This window comes from Phocoena phocoena, chromosome 1, assembly GCF_963924675.1.
Source record: "Phocoena phocoena chromosome 1, mPhoPho1.1, whole genome shotgun sequence".
Taxonomy (NCBI): Eukaryota; Metazoa; Chordata; class Mammalia; order Artiodactyla; family Phocoenidae; genus Phocoena; species Phocoena phocoena.
Genome location: NC_089219.1, coordinates 172,101,199 through 172,120,733, shown reverse-complemented (window position 1 = coordinate 172,120,733; position 19,535 = coordinate 172,101,199). Strand labels below are relative to the sequence as shown.

At 37.2% G+C, this 19,535-nt stretch overlaps 1 protein-coding gene across 1 annotated transcript in view; it reads right to left on the bottom strand.

Annotated features, from left to right (window-relative positions):
* USH2A (usherin) overlaps positions 1-19,048 on the bottom strand; it is a 791,707-nt gene extending 772,659 nt beyond the window's left edge. The window contains exons 1-2 of the mRNA XM_065876328.1: positions 18,564-19,048; positions 14,833-14,998 (exon numbers count right to left, since the gene is read on the bottom strand). Coding sequence (XP_065732400.1) covers positions 14,833-14,998; positions 18,564-19,048 — 651 coding nt within the window. The remainder of the gene's footprint in view (positions 1-14,832; positions 14,999-18,563) is intronic.
* Positions 19,049-19,535: the final 487 nt, after the last annotated feature.

Below are 19,535 nucleotides of genomic sequence, written 5' to 3'. Positions count from 1 at the left end.
TTCCACTCACCCCACAGTCACAAAGGGGTGTGAGCCAGCAATGTGCTTCCCCCTCCTGGTGACAGTGGGGCTCAGCGGGCATATATCTGGAGAAAACCATAATTCAACAAGATACATGCGCCCAAATGTTCATTGCAGCACTATTTACGATAGCCAAGACATGGACACAACCTAAATCTCCATCGACAGAGGAACAGATAAAGAAGATACGGTGCACGTATACAATGGAATATTACTCAGCCATAAAAAAGAATGAAATAATGCCATTTGCAGCAACATGCATGGACCTAGAGATTATCATACTAAGTGAAGTATGTCAGACAAATATTATATGATATCACTTATGTGTGGAATCTACAAAATGATACAAATAAACTTATTTACAAGACAGAAAAAGACTCACAGACTTCAAAAACAAACTTATGGTTACCAAAGGGGAAAGGTGGTCAGGAGGGATAAATTAGGAGTTTGGAATTCACATGTACACACTACTATATATGAAATAGATAATCAACAAGGACCTACTGTATAGCACGGGGAACTCTACTCAGTATTCTGTAATAACCTACATGGGTAAAGAATCTGAAAATGAATAGATATATGTATAACTGAATCATTTTGCTGTACACCTGAAACTAACACAACATTGTAAATCCACTATACTCAAATATAAAATAAAAATCAAATTAAAAAAAAAGAATCCGGGCTTCCCTGGTGGTGCAGTGGTTGAGAGTTCGCCTGCCGATGCGGGGACAGGGGTTCGTGCCCCGGTCCAGGAGGATCCCGCATGCCGCAGAGCGGCTGGGCCCGTGGGCCATGGCTGCTGGGCCTGCGTGCGCGTCCGGAGCCTGTGCTCCGAGACACGAGAGGCCACAGCAGTGAGAGACCCGTGTGCCTCAGAAAAAAAAAAAAAAAAAAAAGAATCCATCAGCACTTGGAGATGACAGGTGGGTGGGTAGGTGGCCCACTTTCACCAAGGAGGTGTTGAAAATGCTAACCTTCCAACACGTCATCTGCAACAAGGCCACCAGTGAGGTGATGGTGACAGGGACAGGTGGGAAACTGAACATATACATTCACCTGGCCATTGTGTCAGATCTCAACAGGGGGACAGCCTAATGATAAAACGAAAAGTAAACTGGAGCCAGAGTCTCATAATATAGTATCCAAAATGTCTAGGATAAAATAAAAGTCACATGTCATACAAATAACCAGAAAAACTATGACTTGAATGAGAACAGAAAATCTACCAATACCAACACTGAGATGAATCAGATAGAAGAATTATCTGATAAGGATTTAAAAGCATAAAAATACTTCCACAAGAAATTGTGAATTCTTTCAAAGCGAATGAAGGAAGAAGAAAATCTCAGCAAAGTAATAGAAGTTATAATAAAAGATCCAAATGGAAATTTAAGAATTATTCTTAAACAAAACTTTGAGACAATTAAAAAACTTGCTATATGGACTCAAGAGTAAAGTTAAGATGATGGAATAGAAACTGTGAACTTGAAGACAAATCAATGGTATTTACCTAAATTGAAACAAAAGAGAAAAAAATATTAAAAGAAATAAAATGAAGTGAGCCTCAAGGATCTGTGGGACAATAACAAAGAGATAGTATCTCTATAATTAGAATCATAGAGGAGAGTGACATTGAAAATATATTGAAAGGAATATTGTCTGAAAACATTGAAAAATGGCAAAAGACATAAACGTACAGATTCATAAGGCTGAGCAAACTCCCAATAATAGGATAATACCAAAGAAATTCATGCCAAGGAATTCAATATTAAACTTCTGAAAACAAAGCACAAAGAGAAACTCTTCAAAGTTGCCACAGGAAAATGATGCAAAACTTATAAGGGAACGTCAATTCAAATTACAACAGGTTTCTCACCTGAACGATAGAGGCCAGAAGGAGCGGCACAACATTTTTCAAGTAATGAAAGAAATTAACTCTCGATCACAAATTTTACATTCAGCAAAAATATCCTTTAGGAATGAAGGGAAAATCAACGCATTCTCAGCTGAATGAAAACTAAGAGAATTTGTTTTCATCCAGCTCACTCTTAAAGAGGGACTAAAGAAAGTCCTTTAAAGAGAAACAAAATGACAACAAAAGGTTTAGAATTTCAGGAAGAAAATAAGAACGTCGGAATGAGTAATATTAGGAGTAAATACATAAACTATCCTTATCCTGAGTTCATTAAATGATATTTGATGGTCAAAGCAAAAACTTTAACACCATTTGCTGTGGTGCTCAACGTATGGAGAGGAAACACTCAAGGCAATTATACTCAAAAAGCAGTGTAGGTAAAGGGACCTAAATGGAAGTAAAGTTTCTACACTTCAACTGAAGTGACAAAACATCAATGTCAGTAGACTAAGTTAATTATATATACTGTAACACCTAAGCCGCTAAGAATGTTATACAAAAAGATACACCAAAAATGTTATAAATAAAGATGGAACCCTAAAACGTGTTCAAGTAACCCACAGCAAGGTAAGAAAAGCGAAACAGAAAAACCAAAATCAGAAGAAACAGAGAACTAATGACAAAACTGCAGACCTAAGTCTATCACATCATTAAGAAGCTTAGATGTAAATGGTCTAAATACACCAAATAAATGGCAGAGATTGGCAGAGTGGATTAAAATTAGATAGATACATAGATAATTGATACAGATGCAGAATATAAATAAATATATACAGAATATATATATATGTATATATATATAAAACACGCTATGCAACAGCAGAATACACATTAATTTCAAGTGTTCACAGAACGTTCACCAAGAACGTGGGACCATTTTTTCAAAACTCAGCAAATTTTAAAGAACTGAAACCAGTGTTTTTTCTGACCACAATGGATTCAAATTGGAAATCAATATCAGAAATATAATTTTGTTAAATCTTCAAAAGCTTGGAAACTAGACAACCTACTTGTAATTAATGCATGAGTCAAAGAGGTCTCAACAAAAATAAAAAATACGTAGAACTGAATAATAATGAAAATACAACATACGAAAATCTTTGTGATACAGCTAAAGCAGTACAAAGAGGAACATTTACAACACTAAATTAAACATTAAATTAAATTACACACGAAATCACAGCACTAAACCTACTGCTTGCTTTCAAGGAGAGAAAAGGTCTGGAAATATCCATCTAAGTTCTTACCTCAAGAAACCCCAGAAAGAGAGCAAAATAAGCACACAGAATAAGCAAAATCAAGCAGACAGAAGGAAATAATAAATGTAAAAGCAGAAATCAATGAAACTGAGGATAGCTAAACAATAGAGAAAAATCAAGGGAAAATGTGGTTTCTCAAAAATATCAATTAAATTATAAACTTTTGGTAAGACTAACAATTATAAGAGAGAAGACACGAATAATATCAATAATGAAGCAGGTGATATCACCTTAGATCCTATAGCCAGTAAAATGATAATAAGGGGTAATAAAAGATAAGATGAATAATATTACAGTCACAAATTCAACATCTTAGAAGAAATAGACTAATTGTCTGAAAACCACAAACTACCTAAAATCAACCAAGATAAAATAGACAATCTGAATTAAAGAAATTCAATTTAATTAAAAATCTTCAAATATGAGATCTCCAAACAGCTTCACTAAACCTGGAGATGCCTACCAAACATTTAAGGAAGAATTAACGCTAATTTTACATAATCTATTTCAGAAAACAGAATAGGAGGGAACACTTCCCAACTCATTTTATGAGGACAGCATTAACCTAATACCAAAAGATAGTACGAGAAAGGAAAATGATGGATCAATACAGCTCATGAACATAGATGGAAAATTCCTCAGAGGAGTACTAGTAAATCAAATCAAGCAGCATATAAAAGGAATCATCATGACCAAGTCGAATTTATTCCAGGTATGTAAAGTTGGTTAAACATTTGAAAATCAGTGTAACCAACCAGATTAACAGGCTAAAGAAGAAAAATCACATCAACTGATGTAAAAAAGGACTAACAAAATCCAACACTCATTATGATGAAAATTTTAATAAATTAGCAATAAAGGGAAATTTTCTCAACGTGATGAAGAGCATCTACAGCTAACGTTATACTTATTCATGAAAAACTGAATGTTTTCTCCCTAAGATCAGAAACAAAGCAAAGATGTTTGTTATTACCACTCTTATTCAACATAGTATTAGAAATTCTAGCTATTGCAACAAAGAAATAAAAATCACACAGACTGGAAAGAAAGAAACTGCTCCTGACTGCAGGCAACATGACTGTCTATGTAGAAAATTCCAACAAATTACAAGAGAACTTTCAGAACTAATAAATTAGTTCAGCAAGGTTTTTAAATATAGGATCAAGCCCCCCCAAATCAGTAACATTTTCTGTATTATAACAAAAAATATGTGGGAACTAAAATTTAAAACCTATAACCAATTTCAATCACTCCAAAGAAAATTTAACGCTTATGAATAAACTTAGCAAAACATGCACAGGATCTGTATGCTGAAAATTACAAAATACCAATAAAAGAAATCAAAGATCTAAATTGTTCATGTATTGGAAGGTTCAGCACAGTAAAAGATACCAATTCTCCCCAAGCTGATCTAGAGATGCAATGAAATTCCTAACAAGATCCCAACAAGACATTTGGTAGACACAGGTAAATTTATTCTAAAACTTATATGGAAAGGCACAGGCCCTGAAATATATTAAAAATATGAAATCTGTGGTGAAGTAAGGAACAGGTTGGGTGTGTTTATAAAAGGGAAATTTGGGGTAGCCTTATGGTAATAGAACTGTTCTTCATCTTGACTATGATGGAGCCACAAATCTACATATGTGATAAAACTGTATAGAACTGCACATACAAACAAGTCCAGAAAAATGGAAAGTCTAAATAAAGTGGGTGGATTGTATCAATGTCAGTATCCTGGTTGTGATATTATACTATAGTTTTGCAAGATGTTACCCTTGGGTAAGGGATACTTGGGATCTCTCAGTATTATTTCTCACAAATGTTTGCAAGTCGACAATTATCTCAAAAAAAGTTAATTAAAAATAAACAAAGAAGCACTATCTACACTGGACCTCTCCAAGTTTAGTGCTCCCTAGTTTTCAAAATTTCTTGGGTCTCACTTCTCTTTAATATTTATAAAAGCCTCTTCCCACAACTTTGACATGTTCTGTCTGAGACTGCTACAGGTATTTTAAGGGATTAAATAATAATGGTCACCATTTGTCCCAATGTGTATTCCCACAGAATTCATCTTATTTCCAGTTTACTGCTACCTCTCATTCAACCCAAACATTGAACCCCACTCTTTTATATAAATTCCCTAAGGTACCAAGCCCCTCAAAATAGCTACCTGTAATCGATTTTGGCCAAATAACTACAATAACACAGTGGATTTGCATCCCAGAAAACAACAAACTTAACATTACATATTATACATCCATAATCTAAACTTTCTCGGTCAACCCCACTACAGTGAAACTGGCACGAGCTGGGTCTCCTCTTCCAGCCCTTCGTCTCTGGCTCTCCTCTCCTCCCCGACCCCCAATTGGAATGCTTTATGTCCTTTCCCTTCCCTTTCCTTTTTCCTTTCTTTCTTTTCTCCCTAGATTGAGAACCATGAACACAAATCATAAACAAGAGAATCCAACTAGTTTTCTACTTCTAGAATATACAATGTTTTTCAGGGATTATCTCATGTAGTCTTTAGAAAGCAGAATGACTGCTTTTCCCGATATGAACACTTACAAAAATTATATATTGACATACATACACACATAATTATATATATATTATATATATAAATATCATTTTTTCTCTGCTGTAATTAAATAATTGGAAGATTAACAAATCTATTAAAGCCCTTCCATTCTTGGAAAAGATTTTATAATTTGTTTTATTTTAACTGTTCTTTCTTTGGCTTAGAGATATCTAAACTGGTATCTTGAACATATGCTCTTATTATGCATCCAGAACAATACAGCTGCTTGGAATATTTTTGAACGTCGTATTTGAGAGAGAGAAATACCAAGGGAAAATATATGGGAAAAGAAAACTATTCAAGGCCATGTTTAAAGAAAGTCATATTCTCTCTTCCATTACCAAGCGATACATACCATAGGCCAAATTCTGCCCTAGGTTATATGAGCGCTCTTCTTTTTGACTTTAGTGGGAATTGTTCATGTATAACTGAAGGCTTCAGTTAGCCCCGTGGACACAAAAATGCCTACCCTCAAAAGAAGCAAAAATGATCTGTCTTATTTGGCTTTTAGATGAAAGTGATATAATATAAATGACAATTCCATTAGATAATATAGGTTTTAAAAAGCACTACCATCAAGTTTTAACCATTACGAATTTGAGAGAATTACCATAGTGGCATTGGCAAGACCAGAGATTGTTGAAACAAATAAGACGACATTGGAAAATACTTTTCTTTTTATCGTAATTTTCAATTTTAGTAGTGTATGGAATAACTGTGCAATATTTGTATATATTTTCCTTTTGTATATATTGTACATTTTCTAGCTATTGGCTGAGAATCAACCATTTTCTAGCAGAAAAAAATTGCTAAGTTTTTCAATTATCGGTTTCTAAGTTTAAATGTTAATTTATCCATAGCTTGCTTTAGATTTTGATTAGAGGTTTTTTCCAGAGCAAAGATGTTACTGAACTTAAATTTTTGCGATGAACTATTAGACTGATAACATTCAGACTTGTAAAGGGTAAACACTACAATGAGAGGTGTGTTCATCTTTTTGCATACATCAGCTAGACAAACCTTTTCTTTTGGTGTGTGTGTGTGTATATATATATATGTATATATATATAGTGTATATACTAATGGAGAATAATAGTTATGAAATAGATTGGATTAGGAGCAGGTGAAAAAACCTGGGTTGTCTGTCAGAGGGAGAAACAAAAACAAAAGACTTCATAGCTCTATGTAAAACTCTAAGCCACTTTTTCCAGCCTTTTTCATTTAACACATGATATATTTCTTTCTAAGAAACTCAGACTCCCTGAGGCTTACCAACATCTTTTGCTATTTTCATCTTCCAGGCATTGTTCACCTATTCCTGGTATGTAGAATTTCTTCCTTCCTCCTCTTCTCCACCTTAAAAGCCTATTTTTCCTTCAATAGTTAACTCAGATCCTACCTTCTTTATGCATCTTTCCTGACATACCTGAATTGGAATGAGTCATTTCTTGTCTTAAATTCTGATTATTTTATTTTGTTATACACTTTGTAATCCATCAAGGTAGGAAGGAGAACAAGAAATAATACTTGGGCCCCACCCCAGACCAATGAAGACACAATGGAGTGTGGGCATCTGAATATTTTTGAAAGCTTCTCAATGATGCTAATGATCTTTAGAGTTGAGAATTATTGCTCTGAGCTGCAGTCTAGCTTGTAAGTACTAAATATCAAAATTCTGACTCTCTTCCAGTACTTCTCCTTGGGCAAATGAAACCATTAGTCATACAATCACCCAAGCCAGAAATCTGGGATTTATCATCTCCCTTTACCTTAACCTCTACTTCCCTTCCATCAACAAGCCCTTTGATTTTAATTCCTAAATAGCTTTCAAAGCTGACCACTTCTCTGTGTATCTGCTATTGCCATCATGGTTCAAGGCATCTCACTTGGGCTCTAAGAGTAACCTAACAACACTTTTTTCTTGTCCTCATGCAAACTGTTCTCCTTCAGTGCAACCAACATGGTCCTTCTGAAAAGATAATCTGCTCGGGCCATACATTTTCCTTACTTCCCCCCACTTCCTCCCTCATCCCCTGTTCCCTGCATAAAGCATCTCAGTAGAGTTCTCTTGAAAACACTTTAACACGGCCAACAGTGATCTTTAAAACATAGCATCTTCCAATGGCTCTGGCTACATTTCACACGCTGCTCCACTCCACCTCCACTGGCCTTTCAGTGTCTCATATGCAACGAAGTCCCTTTTACAAAAGGGCATCTGCAGTATTTGCTATGCACGGATGAAATGTTCTCTACTCTGGTCACCTAGTTCAATCCTGTATGTTCTTTTGAATATATACTGTTATCAGTTAAATTCCATCCCCGCACAAAAGACAGACTGAAGTCCTAACCCCCCATGTCTGTGACTATGACCTTATTTGGAAACAGAGTCTTCGTGGATACAATCAAGTTAAGGTGAAGTCATACTGATTAGTTGGATCCTAACCCAGTATAACTGGTGTCCTTACAGAAAGTGGAGACACTCACACACACACACACACACACACACAGGGGAGGAGATGGCCATGTGATATCGGAGGCAGAGATGAGCCTGATGCATCTAAAAACTCAGGATTTCTGGCAAACACCGGAAGCTAGAAGAAGTAAGTGAGGCTACTCCTCTAGAAGTTGTAGAAAGAGCATGGTCTTGCAGATACCTTAATTTCAGACTCTGGCCTCCAGAACTGGGAGAGAATACATTGTTGTTATTTTAAGCTACTCAGCTGGTGATTTTTTAGGGCAGGCCTAGCAAACTAATACTCGTGTCTAACACAATTTCTTCAAAGTAAGCTTTCCTTGACTTCAGAGATTTGATCAAATTGGCCTTCAGATGATCCCACAGAACATATCACAGTTATAATTCGGTTTTCCTTGGTCTGATTGTCTGTCTTTTCCTTCCAATAGACTGTAAGCTCCATTACAGCAGACTATAAAGTACTTTATCAGACATTATTTTCTTTACGTGTCATTTACAGTAGAAGCTAAATAGGCTGGGTTTATCTTTGTTCCCAATTGTCACAGGTATCTATCATTTCAAGGAGCTACATAATTTTCCTAGGGTTGTACAAATTTTAAGTAAAATATCAAGAATTAAACATTGCCTTTTGGCTAAATATTATAGTTTAAAGTCTCATGCAAAAATGTGCAGAGAATAATTTTTATGTTTTTACTTGGAGGGTTTTACCTTTCTCCATAATCAAGTGGGAAGAATTCCCCCTTATTTTTAAGGTATCCTTGCAAAAGGCTTGGTTCTGTATGCCATGGATCAGGTGATCAGGGTGGGTTAAGTGGATTATTCTTTCTTTAATCCACTATAGTCTTTCCTGACTGTCATAAACCAAAAAGATACGGAGAACTGTATATAAAATTATATTCTGTTATGTATTTAAGGCACCTGTATCCCTGAGAGATATAACTGTAAACTATATTGATTTGAATTATTTGTACAAATCATGTAAATATGTGAAGCATTACAAATATGTACAAATGTATGAAAATTCATTTATATTTTATTTACTTTACAAATATGTCTTGTTTCAGTTCTTGGTTTTTGTCAGGGGGAGTTCAGAGAACTTTGATAATTAACTACTTCTTCTGTCTTCACAGTGACCTAGGTTCACAGCAATTTATTATTTTTTTAGGTAAAGGTCAGAGAAAATTGAGACTGTAAATTCCGGCAGATAATTTAACCTCTCTAAGGCTCCTTTTTTAATCCAGTTCACCTAGTCAGTGCTCAATAATCACAGCTATTATTATCATCACTTTCAGCTGATTATTCTGAAAAGCTTTGTTAAATTCTATTGATCTTTACTTCATTTTGAATAACAAACTATTCCCCTAACTTGGGTGATATTCAGTCGGCTAGCTACAAACAGAAGGCTTTCATATACATGTAAATAGTTACAGTTTAAAGCAATGAAAATTATGAAAGGAACGATATGGATTGATATTCTCTTGTGGTGGGAGTCGAGGTGGTGCCCCCAGGAGAATCCCAGTTCACAGAGCTTCCTGAAATGAATGAGGAAGCTTCCATAAGGCTGCAAGGACGTTTTATGTGCCCTCAATCAATAGAGACAAGGCAATACCTTTATAAAGTGTGCACATGGGCATACAGTCCAGAGATTCATTGAGAGAGTTGGTTTATCTATTCTAACAAATGTTGGTTAAATTGCATTTTCTTTTTCTCCAGAACCATCAATAGTTTCCCTTTTTCAGACTGAATACGTAAATCAAAGAACATTTTTCATGAACAAACTATGATTGTGAAACTCCTATTCTTCGTCTGTTGATCCCTAAAACTTTATTTACCCATGCATTTTTTTCCTTCACTGTATCAGATTAGAACTGCTCTTTTTCACTTTATTGTAGCTAGGACCATCTGTGGCTCTTGACTTGTCAGTGTATCGAGGAGCCCTCAAAAGAGCATAGATGATGTGAAAAACCCCACTGCTAAACTATTTCTTGCGTCCATACTTGCAGTATTTCATCAGCTTCGAATTATAGTACATAATTATTTGACTGCATTTTAGCATAATTACTAATGGGTTACTATACTAATGATCCTTTGATGCCATTTGTCCTATAAAATGTGTAGAACTACTTAAGGGAAAACAGTTTTCAGAGTTTCATAAAACTCTGAGGTTTTACTTTTAAACGATGTGCAACTAACTGTCAATATACTTCCAAGTTGTACTACCCACAAGCCCTAACAAACTGCTGAAGTAAAATCCTTTTACATATTTTCAAAACTTTTTTTAAAAAAAAGAAAATCCGAAGAGGTCTCTTAAAATAACTATAACATGTGCTGATTCAATATGAAAACTAAGCTTTAAAAAAAATCTGCTAATGTTATCAGTGTTCCCCACTCGATAATAAAAAGTCTGAATTGATTTTTTTCCAGTTTTAGTACAAAATGTATGACATAACGAATTTCAGCTTGATATAATTTGAAATAGCCAATATATTAAACTCCAAAGTGAAATTTAAATTGGCAATCATGTCAGGTTCAAGTCCCTGAATGAATATTAATTTAAAAACTAATCATTTTCCAACAGGTTGAAGCTTCGAAATGCTAGTTCTTGAATAAAAGCTGTTAGATCCATTACTGTAACATCAGGCATTTTTTGTTTAGGAAACTAGACCTCCAACATTTGGTATGTCTGGCTCTTCCTAGCATCTTTTTTTTTTTGCCCAGGGAGTTAATTATTTAAAACTCATTTCTTTTTCTGGATTTGGTAAATTAGAATTCTGATTTTACTGATGGAAAGCTGATACTCAGTGAACTGTCTGAGGTAAGGTGTAAGGTCAGATCGGTTAATTAATTTTGTGTCACTGTGACTTTCTAAGTTAAATTCTGAGCCAACTCCATGAGTAAAGATGTTTTATTTTTATATATACACACGCACATACCACGTAAATTCATTGATTGTGGCCATATTGGAGGATGAGTAAAAATATATGCATATACTACAGACTTGCAATTTTAAACTTGACTAAGCCAGATTATCAAGTGTGTGTTCTAGCCTATGCCCAGCATTATGAAGTCCCTAACCTCAAAATCAAACAGAATTTGGATGCACTATATTATAAGGCAGCAGAGAATAAGTTACATTTCATATTAAAATATGTTCTTTGCAGTTAAATAGTGAAAGAGTTACAAGCTGCATCTGTCAATATCTTGGCTATGAAATCTACCAAAAACATGTTTGTGTAAATACCAGATAGCAGGGGGAAGCAGAAAAAAGCACAAACCCGATCGTCATTTCAGGACGAAGCTCTGTCACTTACCATCTCTGTCTAGACAACCCTACACAACTTAGAAGCTTTCCATACTTTCAAAGTCACTTACTTTTTAACGTAGAATTCCAGGAAGTCTGGTTTTGTTCATCTAGTCCTATCCTCTTAAACATAAGTAAGAAAACTGAGTCAAGTGTATTCGTTAAAACTACTGAGTAGCATTACCTGAGTCAGATTTCTCTACACCTCATCTCTCATCCTTCCCACTGCTTTTTGTATTAACTTCCAAGGAATGAGCACATTCTTTATTAAACATCTATGAGTTATTATAAATATTGTAATATCTCAAATGTATTCAGACTTGTTTCCAGTTTAAAGGAACCCTACGCAGAACTCCAATTTAAATAATTGCTCTTTAGTTTTTATTTGAATGAATCCAGGTCTCCATAATGCTGGGTACCCCCAAATCTATCAATAAATGCCAGACGAATAAATAAGCGATCTGCACGGCTTTTCTAATGATTTAGGACTGTTTCATTCTGTAGTTTTAACGTAAAATGTAGAATTGGGGGGGGGGGGAACTTATGTAAAAGTAAATAAGTAAAAGAAGACCACAAATTGGATAGGACAAATTTTCTCTTGATAGTCGGTTATGAAATAAAGCAGTCTCATTAAATCATAAGTACTTTAACTGTTTCTTGAAAGAAGGGGAAGATTTAAAGATTTATAAAGAAATGTCGCCTAGACTAGGAAGTGACTCACGTTTGACATGTATTGAAATGATAATGTTGATTCCAATAGGCACGCTAAGAGCATCTGACTCCCAGGGGAGTAATTCAGTCATGGTTACCTCTCCACATTTGGAATTTTAAACTTTCTTTGTAAAGCTTTTAATGTACTACTGCCTGCCAAAACATGGCACATTTTCACGGATAAGGCAAAATAAAGGCAAGTAAAAAGCATTTTTTTCATCAGCGTTGATATAAAAATATGCGACAAATATAGCTATTCAACATCGTTTCAAGATTCCATTTCTTCAGTCTTCAGTGTTTTTTTGTGGGTTTTTTTGGCCACACGGCGGCACGCGGGATCTTAGTTCCCCAACAAGGGCTCAAACCTGCGTCCCCTGCAGTGGAAGCGCAGAGTCTTAACCGCTGGACCCCCAGGGAAGCCCCTCTGCAGTGCTTTCTATTTCCATTTTTTATATGTCATAACACAATTCTGTTGGTCTGGTCAGTGGGTGGAATGGACAAGATATAGAACAAATTAGTCCCCTATCTGCTAACTACTGAACAAATGAGAGGCAAGCATGACACACTGAATCCATCATATGCTATAGATGTCAGACGTGACCTATCTTTTTGTAGGTCCTTTCAACCCTGGTGGCATGGAAACCTCTGCGTCCTGACAATCAAATTTTCTAAACTCATAACCTAATGAAAAGCAGAGTGGGGAGGGGGAAGGGTAAGCTGTGACAAAGCGAGAGAGAGACATGGACATATATACACTACCAAACGTAAGGTAGATAGCTAATGGGAAGCAGCCGCATAGCACAGGGAGATCAGCTCGGTGCCTTGTGACCACCTGGAGGGGTGGGATAGGGAGGGTGGGAGGGAGGGAGGAGGACGCAAGAGGGAACATATGTATATGTATAACTGATTCACTTTGTTATAAAGCATAAACTAACACACCATTGTAAAGCAATTATACTCCAATAAAGATGTAAAAAAAAAAAAGAAAAGCAGAGTAGGTAAGTCTAACATGATGAGTGAATATCACTGTGCCAATACCATCCTATGGAAATCAGTCATTGCTAATTCTCTGCATTTCTATTGTAAATGTTCTTCCTAAGTCTTTTAATGCATTGCAGTGCACAAACATGGCAGAATTTCATACTACCAGGCCAAACAAAGGTATGTTTCAAGGGTATTTACGTCCTCAATAACGGCAGCTATGCTGAAAAAGACTTTAAAATCCAAATAACAATTTTCAAGACCTTCTAAGTGAGATAGGCTGGAACCTGGGACCCTTTGCTGCAGTGTTTACCCCTGGACAAATGTTTCCTGGAGCAACAAAATATAAAGAAAGAAACTATAAGGGACTAAAAGTAACTGCATGCATGTCCAGTTGGGGCAAATTATGGACAAGATACAAAAAGACAAAAAAAAAAACAACTGCCACTTCTGAAGAACCAGAGCAAAAGCAGGGTACCGCACATGTCCCCGGCACACAGCACCGCCAAAGGGGTGGGCAGAACACCTAAGCCACCACTCTGGCCCAACCCCTGGACACACCCCTACCCTACCCCATATAAGGAATCAGCTCCACCCCCTTCAGGGAGCGAGCAAGGGAATCTGTTACTTGCTTTTGCTCCCCGCTGCTGCAGCAGGGGCCCCAGTAAAGCCTTGCCTGAAATCTCTCGTCTGGCCTCTTATCAATTTCTATTGATTAAGGAGGCCAAGAACCCTGGTAAGTAACATAAGGAAGTCCACCTGCTTCAGGGTGAGGGAAAAAATGTGAGAAATCAAAGATTATTTTCATAAAGTGCATGAGGGTACAAATGTCCTCTAGGGCAAACGGGGTTGGCGTGGACCACATCTGAGCACACCTTTGAGAGCATGTACTGAGAACTACAGCACACAGTACCTCGGGTGTAAAAGGCAAGGGTGACTTAAGTTGCACTGGACCATTCCAGAGCCCTAAAGAAACCAAAGAATAAACTGTCTCCATTCCTGACAACCATAAAATACCAACCATCTCACAGTTACCTCAGTCTTGAGCAGCTTCTAAGGCGAATACAAACTGTGGTTGACAACTGAAGTGATAATATAACACCTTTTGAGTGTCTGATGCGTGAAGTTCATTAGTTCTGAGGTCAACATTTTAACACAACAGCCGAATTGCATTCATATCATCAGATGCCATCCACCAAAAACCGCTGTAAAAACCAGGCAGGGGTCTTAATACTGCCAAGACTAGTAAAATTAGAACTAGACTGCAAAAGAGCCCTTCCACATTTCTGAACAAAATAAAACACACCAAGCAAATAAAACAAACATTTCCTGAGGATATTACCCCACATGGGATCGTCCTAACCTTCTGTGGGCATTTTCACAGTAATTTTGAGGGGGAAATTCTGGTATATCAAGAGATACACCATTAGGTCACTCAAATATTGTTTTTCTTTAGTTGCCATTTACACATAGTTGAAATCTAAAAGGTAGTGCTTCAAATCTGATGGGAAGACGCCATTTAAAGGAAAGAAAGGAAGATGGATCCCTGTGTTTAAACAAATGTTAAATATTTTTTATTTGACTCACCTGCACACTGAGATGAATCCATTTCTTCACAAGAATTCTCCCCAGTGTCATTACTTTTATTGGAGGCTGCAAACCATTTACTGTGCGGTAATAAAACAGGGTCTCTTTCTCAGATATTGTAAGTTTGAACGCAATCTGCCCATCCGCTGTCTTCTCTATAACACACCTTGGGAAGCAACCAGAAAAGAGAAAAAAGGGTCAGCCTGCAACCAAATGAGAGGCTAAACCATCATCCAGTGATGGTGGTGTAACTGACCCCAAACTCCACTCGAAGTGTCACAATGAATGAGTACCTGAATGTTATCAAATTCAGGGCAAGCTTTCTCTCAATTAAGAAGCCCTTTTATTTCAATAAAAAATAGAATTCTTATTTACAATATATTCCCCCAGGACCTCCACTCCCTTTATTGGAGATGCATGATGGGAGCTAAAGTGGTCGAATCATCCTGCAAAACCAACATGTAGCCTATTGGCTCATTAGTTCCTCTGCTATTTCTTTTATAGGAAGCGGCACAATACACCACATCCGGCTTGGGTATTGAGTCACCAGCGCAAATCTTTTTTCTTTTTTTTTTTAATGTAAAGAGAGGTTAGTGTCCATAGAAGGCTCTAAACTGCTAACCCTGAGGTCAGAATCGCTCTATTTAATTCTCATGATGAAATGGAGAATGGACAACTATAGCCTTTACTTCGCTCACCATCAACGAGCCAGAAGCCAAAGCCAGTGTCTGTAGCTCGTCATGACCACACGGCCCAGCTGAGGCACTGAGATCATGGTAACGATCCTGGAGGAAAGGTCATCCAATCTTCTAAGAGTACAGTGAAATGTTTTGATAAAATAGAAGAATTTTCAGAAAAATTTTAGGTCTGTGTAGGGCCAGTTATCAAATTATTTTGTTTTAATCACTTCTATTCTGATCACAATGGCACTCTTTTCCCATCCCTTTAAACAGACATTTTTATTTTTTATGTCTTCTAATTTCTCTATTGATTTATGTTTAATATATTTTATTTTATACTAATTATATCATTGCATGTGCCTAGCCACTCTGTACCCACTGAGCAGAAACAGATATGAACTTAAGCAACCCTTTCCTATTACATTTCAACCTAGCAACTCAACTTTTTAGCAGATGAGAGAAGAGCCCCCTAAGTAGATTACTCCTCCAAATCTGCTATTTAAAGAGAAATATCATGGACAGTAGCCATCAACATCCCCCCCAAATGACTAGCTATTAAAGATACTCATCAGCCTGCATCTCACAGACAAGAACTCAAGAAGGCGGTACATCCCAGGGAGGAGAATTTTATCAAGTCCTAGAGGAGTCTGGGTTCCTTTCTTCACCTGGTTGCCTCCTACTCAGCATCTCCAGGATAATGCCTGATCCTAGAATCCTCCCTGCTCAAGGTTCGTAAGGGGCCTTCCCTTGAGCTCACTTATGGTGCTGCCTTGGTAACAACACCCATCCATCCGTCTTCCCATTCGATCATGAGTTTTCTGACAACAGCACCATAGCCTGGTTTATAGTAGAGCCTCAAAAACATGAGTCAGTGATCTGAGTAGGAAGAATCGAAGAGGCAAAGGTAAGACTGGGCAAACCAAGAATTCTTGCTAAAAGTGTTTTTAAAACTTTCCTTAAAGGGCACATTTTTTCACAAATCATTCCTTCTCACTTGCATTTATTCTTTTTGAGAATTGAGAGGTAATATGACCGGAGAACACTTACCAGTCACTATTTCACTGTCACTTTTTTACTCTATCTGTACATATATTTGGTGATAAAGTTATGAGGCCAAATATATATATTTTATATAAGGCAAATAGGTTTAGTTGACATACAGATTTTATATAAAGTGGAAATACGATTTTATGGAAATTCTATTGTGATTGTTTTTAACCCTTTGGTAGGTGAATATTTCTAAGTCACTGGAATGAAAGAATTTCTCTCTATTCCCTGTCTCTAGGTCTTAAACAATCTAAGAAGAGTTTGCCTCTGTTCATCTCTCTTGAGTTAAATCTACAAGTTAGAATTTGACCATTACTCAAGGATGTATTTGCCACATGCAGGCTTATTTCCCCAAGCTTACTGAAAATGCATTTCTTAATATGTTATTGATTATCTTCCTTGCTATTTTGTTTGCTTGTAAACATACTAGCTTGGGTAGATAATGAATGTGAGAGGAAGGCAGGTAGCAAAATATTTAGGAACTGGATTTATCTTGCTCCTGAATAAACAATAATTGGATAATCCATGTTTTGTTTGTTTTACTTATCTAGTACAAACACCCTGAAATTCCCCCAATTCCCACAGGTATTTCAGTTTTGAGAATGGAAACGACCTTGATGCATGGAACTCTCAAAACCATATACCATGTGCTACTGCCTCTATAAATACTCCTCTGTCTTATTTATACAAAATGATACCAATGGATGAATTTGGTAGAGACATATCCCTTGTAAAAAGCTTGGAAAAAAATATTTCATCCTAGCCATACTTGTCAAGAGACAATTTTTTAAAACTCTTTGCACGTTAGTTACATAAACTAAGTAGGTTGGATTTACTGACATTTCAAACAGTAAGAAAACAGGGTTTTCTTTCAGGGCACATACAGAAATAGGGGTAACGGTTTGTGACGGTTTTCACTCCAAATAAAACAAAATGAAAATATGCCAACTTTCACTTGGCACATTAAAACTAAACACCAAAGATATTTAAGTCATATTTGCTTATGAAATTATAAGACTCTTCTGGTTTGTTTCGTGCGTTTTTAGATATTTGGCCAACATCCTCATACAAAGAAAACTTCACAAGGAGAAGAGGCAAAAGCCCTACAGGAAGACGAAAGATGAGCAAAACATGCCTCAAGACTGTCCTACTCGTTCCAGTTTCCAGATTGTTTCTAAACACTTAGGGGAAACATTAGATACCAGCTTCAAAACTATTACAGAATGAAAATCAGGTGATTACAGAAAATAACCAAAAACGTTAAGGAAGCCCCCCTCCGAACTCACTGAAGGCATTTCTACTGGGATGAATGGCATGAATGCTTTTGAGAATCTTTTATGCTTTTCTGTATATTTCCTAACAGATGAAAACGCCAGGAAGCGAAGGGCCAAAAGCGACCTCTTTTCAGAGATAGGGTGTCATTCATTTATTCAACTCATTACTGAGCATCTTCCAAGATGAGTTAAACAAACATCTCTTCCTGGGAAAATAAGGATGCAGACAACACAGTCCTGAGCCCTCAGAGAACTACATGCCGAATGAAAATTGTATACTCTAGTAAGGGCAAGTTGTTTATACAAACCTGGACCAAAACTTTGAAAATATCCATTATTTGTATTACTAGTCCCCATGACTTAAAACTCACACTGAGCCTGGTTGAGCCTCTGAAAACTAAGACCAAAAGTTTAGCTAAACTGCTGGAAAAAAACAAAAAAAAAAACAACAAAGAGCCAGGTGTAAATATGTCTGCCTGCCATGAAATTATTTTAACACACTCTTCTTTGAGGGTTTAGTTCATCCATAGAAAGGAGAAAAATACTTCGAATTGAGGAAAAATTATTTGGAATATAAAGTTGACCAGGAGAGCCTAATATAGGAGTAGGTCTTCAGTGGCATCAATTCCAAAGTGCCTTCATTTCTAGGTTGGAATTCAAGCTGCAATACCCTTGACTCTTACTGATTTTGCAGGACCCTAGGAAAGCTTACACTCCCTCTGCTACTTACATTACACCTTCTTGCTCCGGTTTCAACCACACAGCTAGAGTAAATGATGCCGCCAACCTGGCAGCAGGAGGAGAGGCAAAGCAACTCTGGTGATTTCCAAAAATGAAACTTGCAGAAGGGCCGTGGGCATCGGGACTCAGATCACGCCGGTCTACGGTGATGCAGCCCCTGAGGCCTGCTGAGAAGAGGTCAGTGTAGGTGGGGGGCGACGATCGGTAAGGACAATCTTGAATGCAGAACCGCTGGGGACAGACCCGAAGGCCTTCAGCTGCGGCAGAGCTCTGACAGAAGGTGCTTCGGGCTGGGAGTCCACACGTCGCTTGGGTTGGCACCACCGAAACCTTCTTGAAAGCTGCCACGTTCTCCAGCCTTGGGAAAAGGCCCTGCGAGTCAGCCCACGATATGGAAGCAAAATAAGTAAAGAGCCATGTTTTAGGGGTGGGAAACAAGAAGCCGAAGCCCAAAGAAAGTGCCAGGCAATTCATGTTTACACAAAAGCATTCTCCTTCCAATCAAGCGTTCCTAAATAAATAATCAGGCCGACGGCGCTGGCCAGCGACTCTTTAACACGGCGTGCTTTAAATAACATTGAGATAAATCCATTTTCGGCAAACCGCAGACGGCTTTTCACACTGGGGTAACACCGGAGGCCTCCTTAGTGATGGCGAAGACATGAGTAGCAGCTGGTGTCTGGGAATCAAAAGCAGAGAGTCAAGGAAGAGCTGTTACTGTTACATCTTTAAAACTTTCCGTGCATTCTAAGCAGGGGGATTCCGAGTCCCCAGGAAACATCATTAAACTTCTTAAAAACATTTTGAAGTACACTCTCTAGAGTAAAACTCATTCTTTTGGTAACTCTCTTCATCGGGCAAAGCAAGCACTCGAAAAGCCCACAGGACAACCAGTTGGACATATACATATGTGCACATACTTTTATTAGTATATTTCCCCACACAGTAATTTCAGATTGCT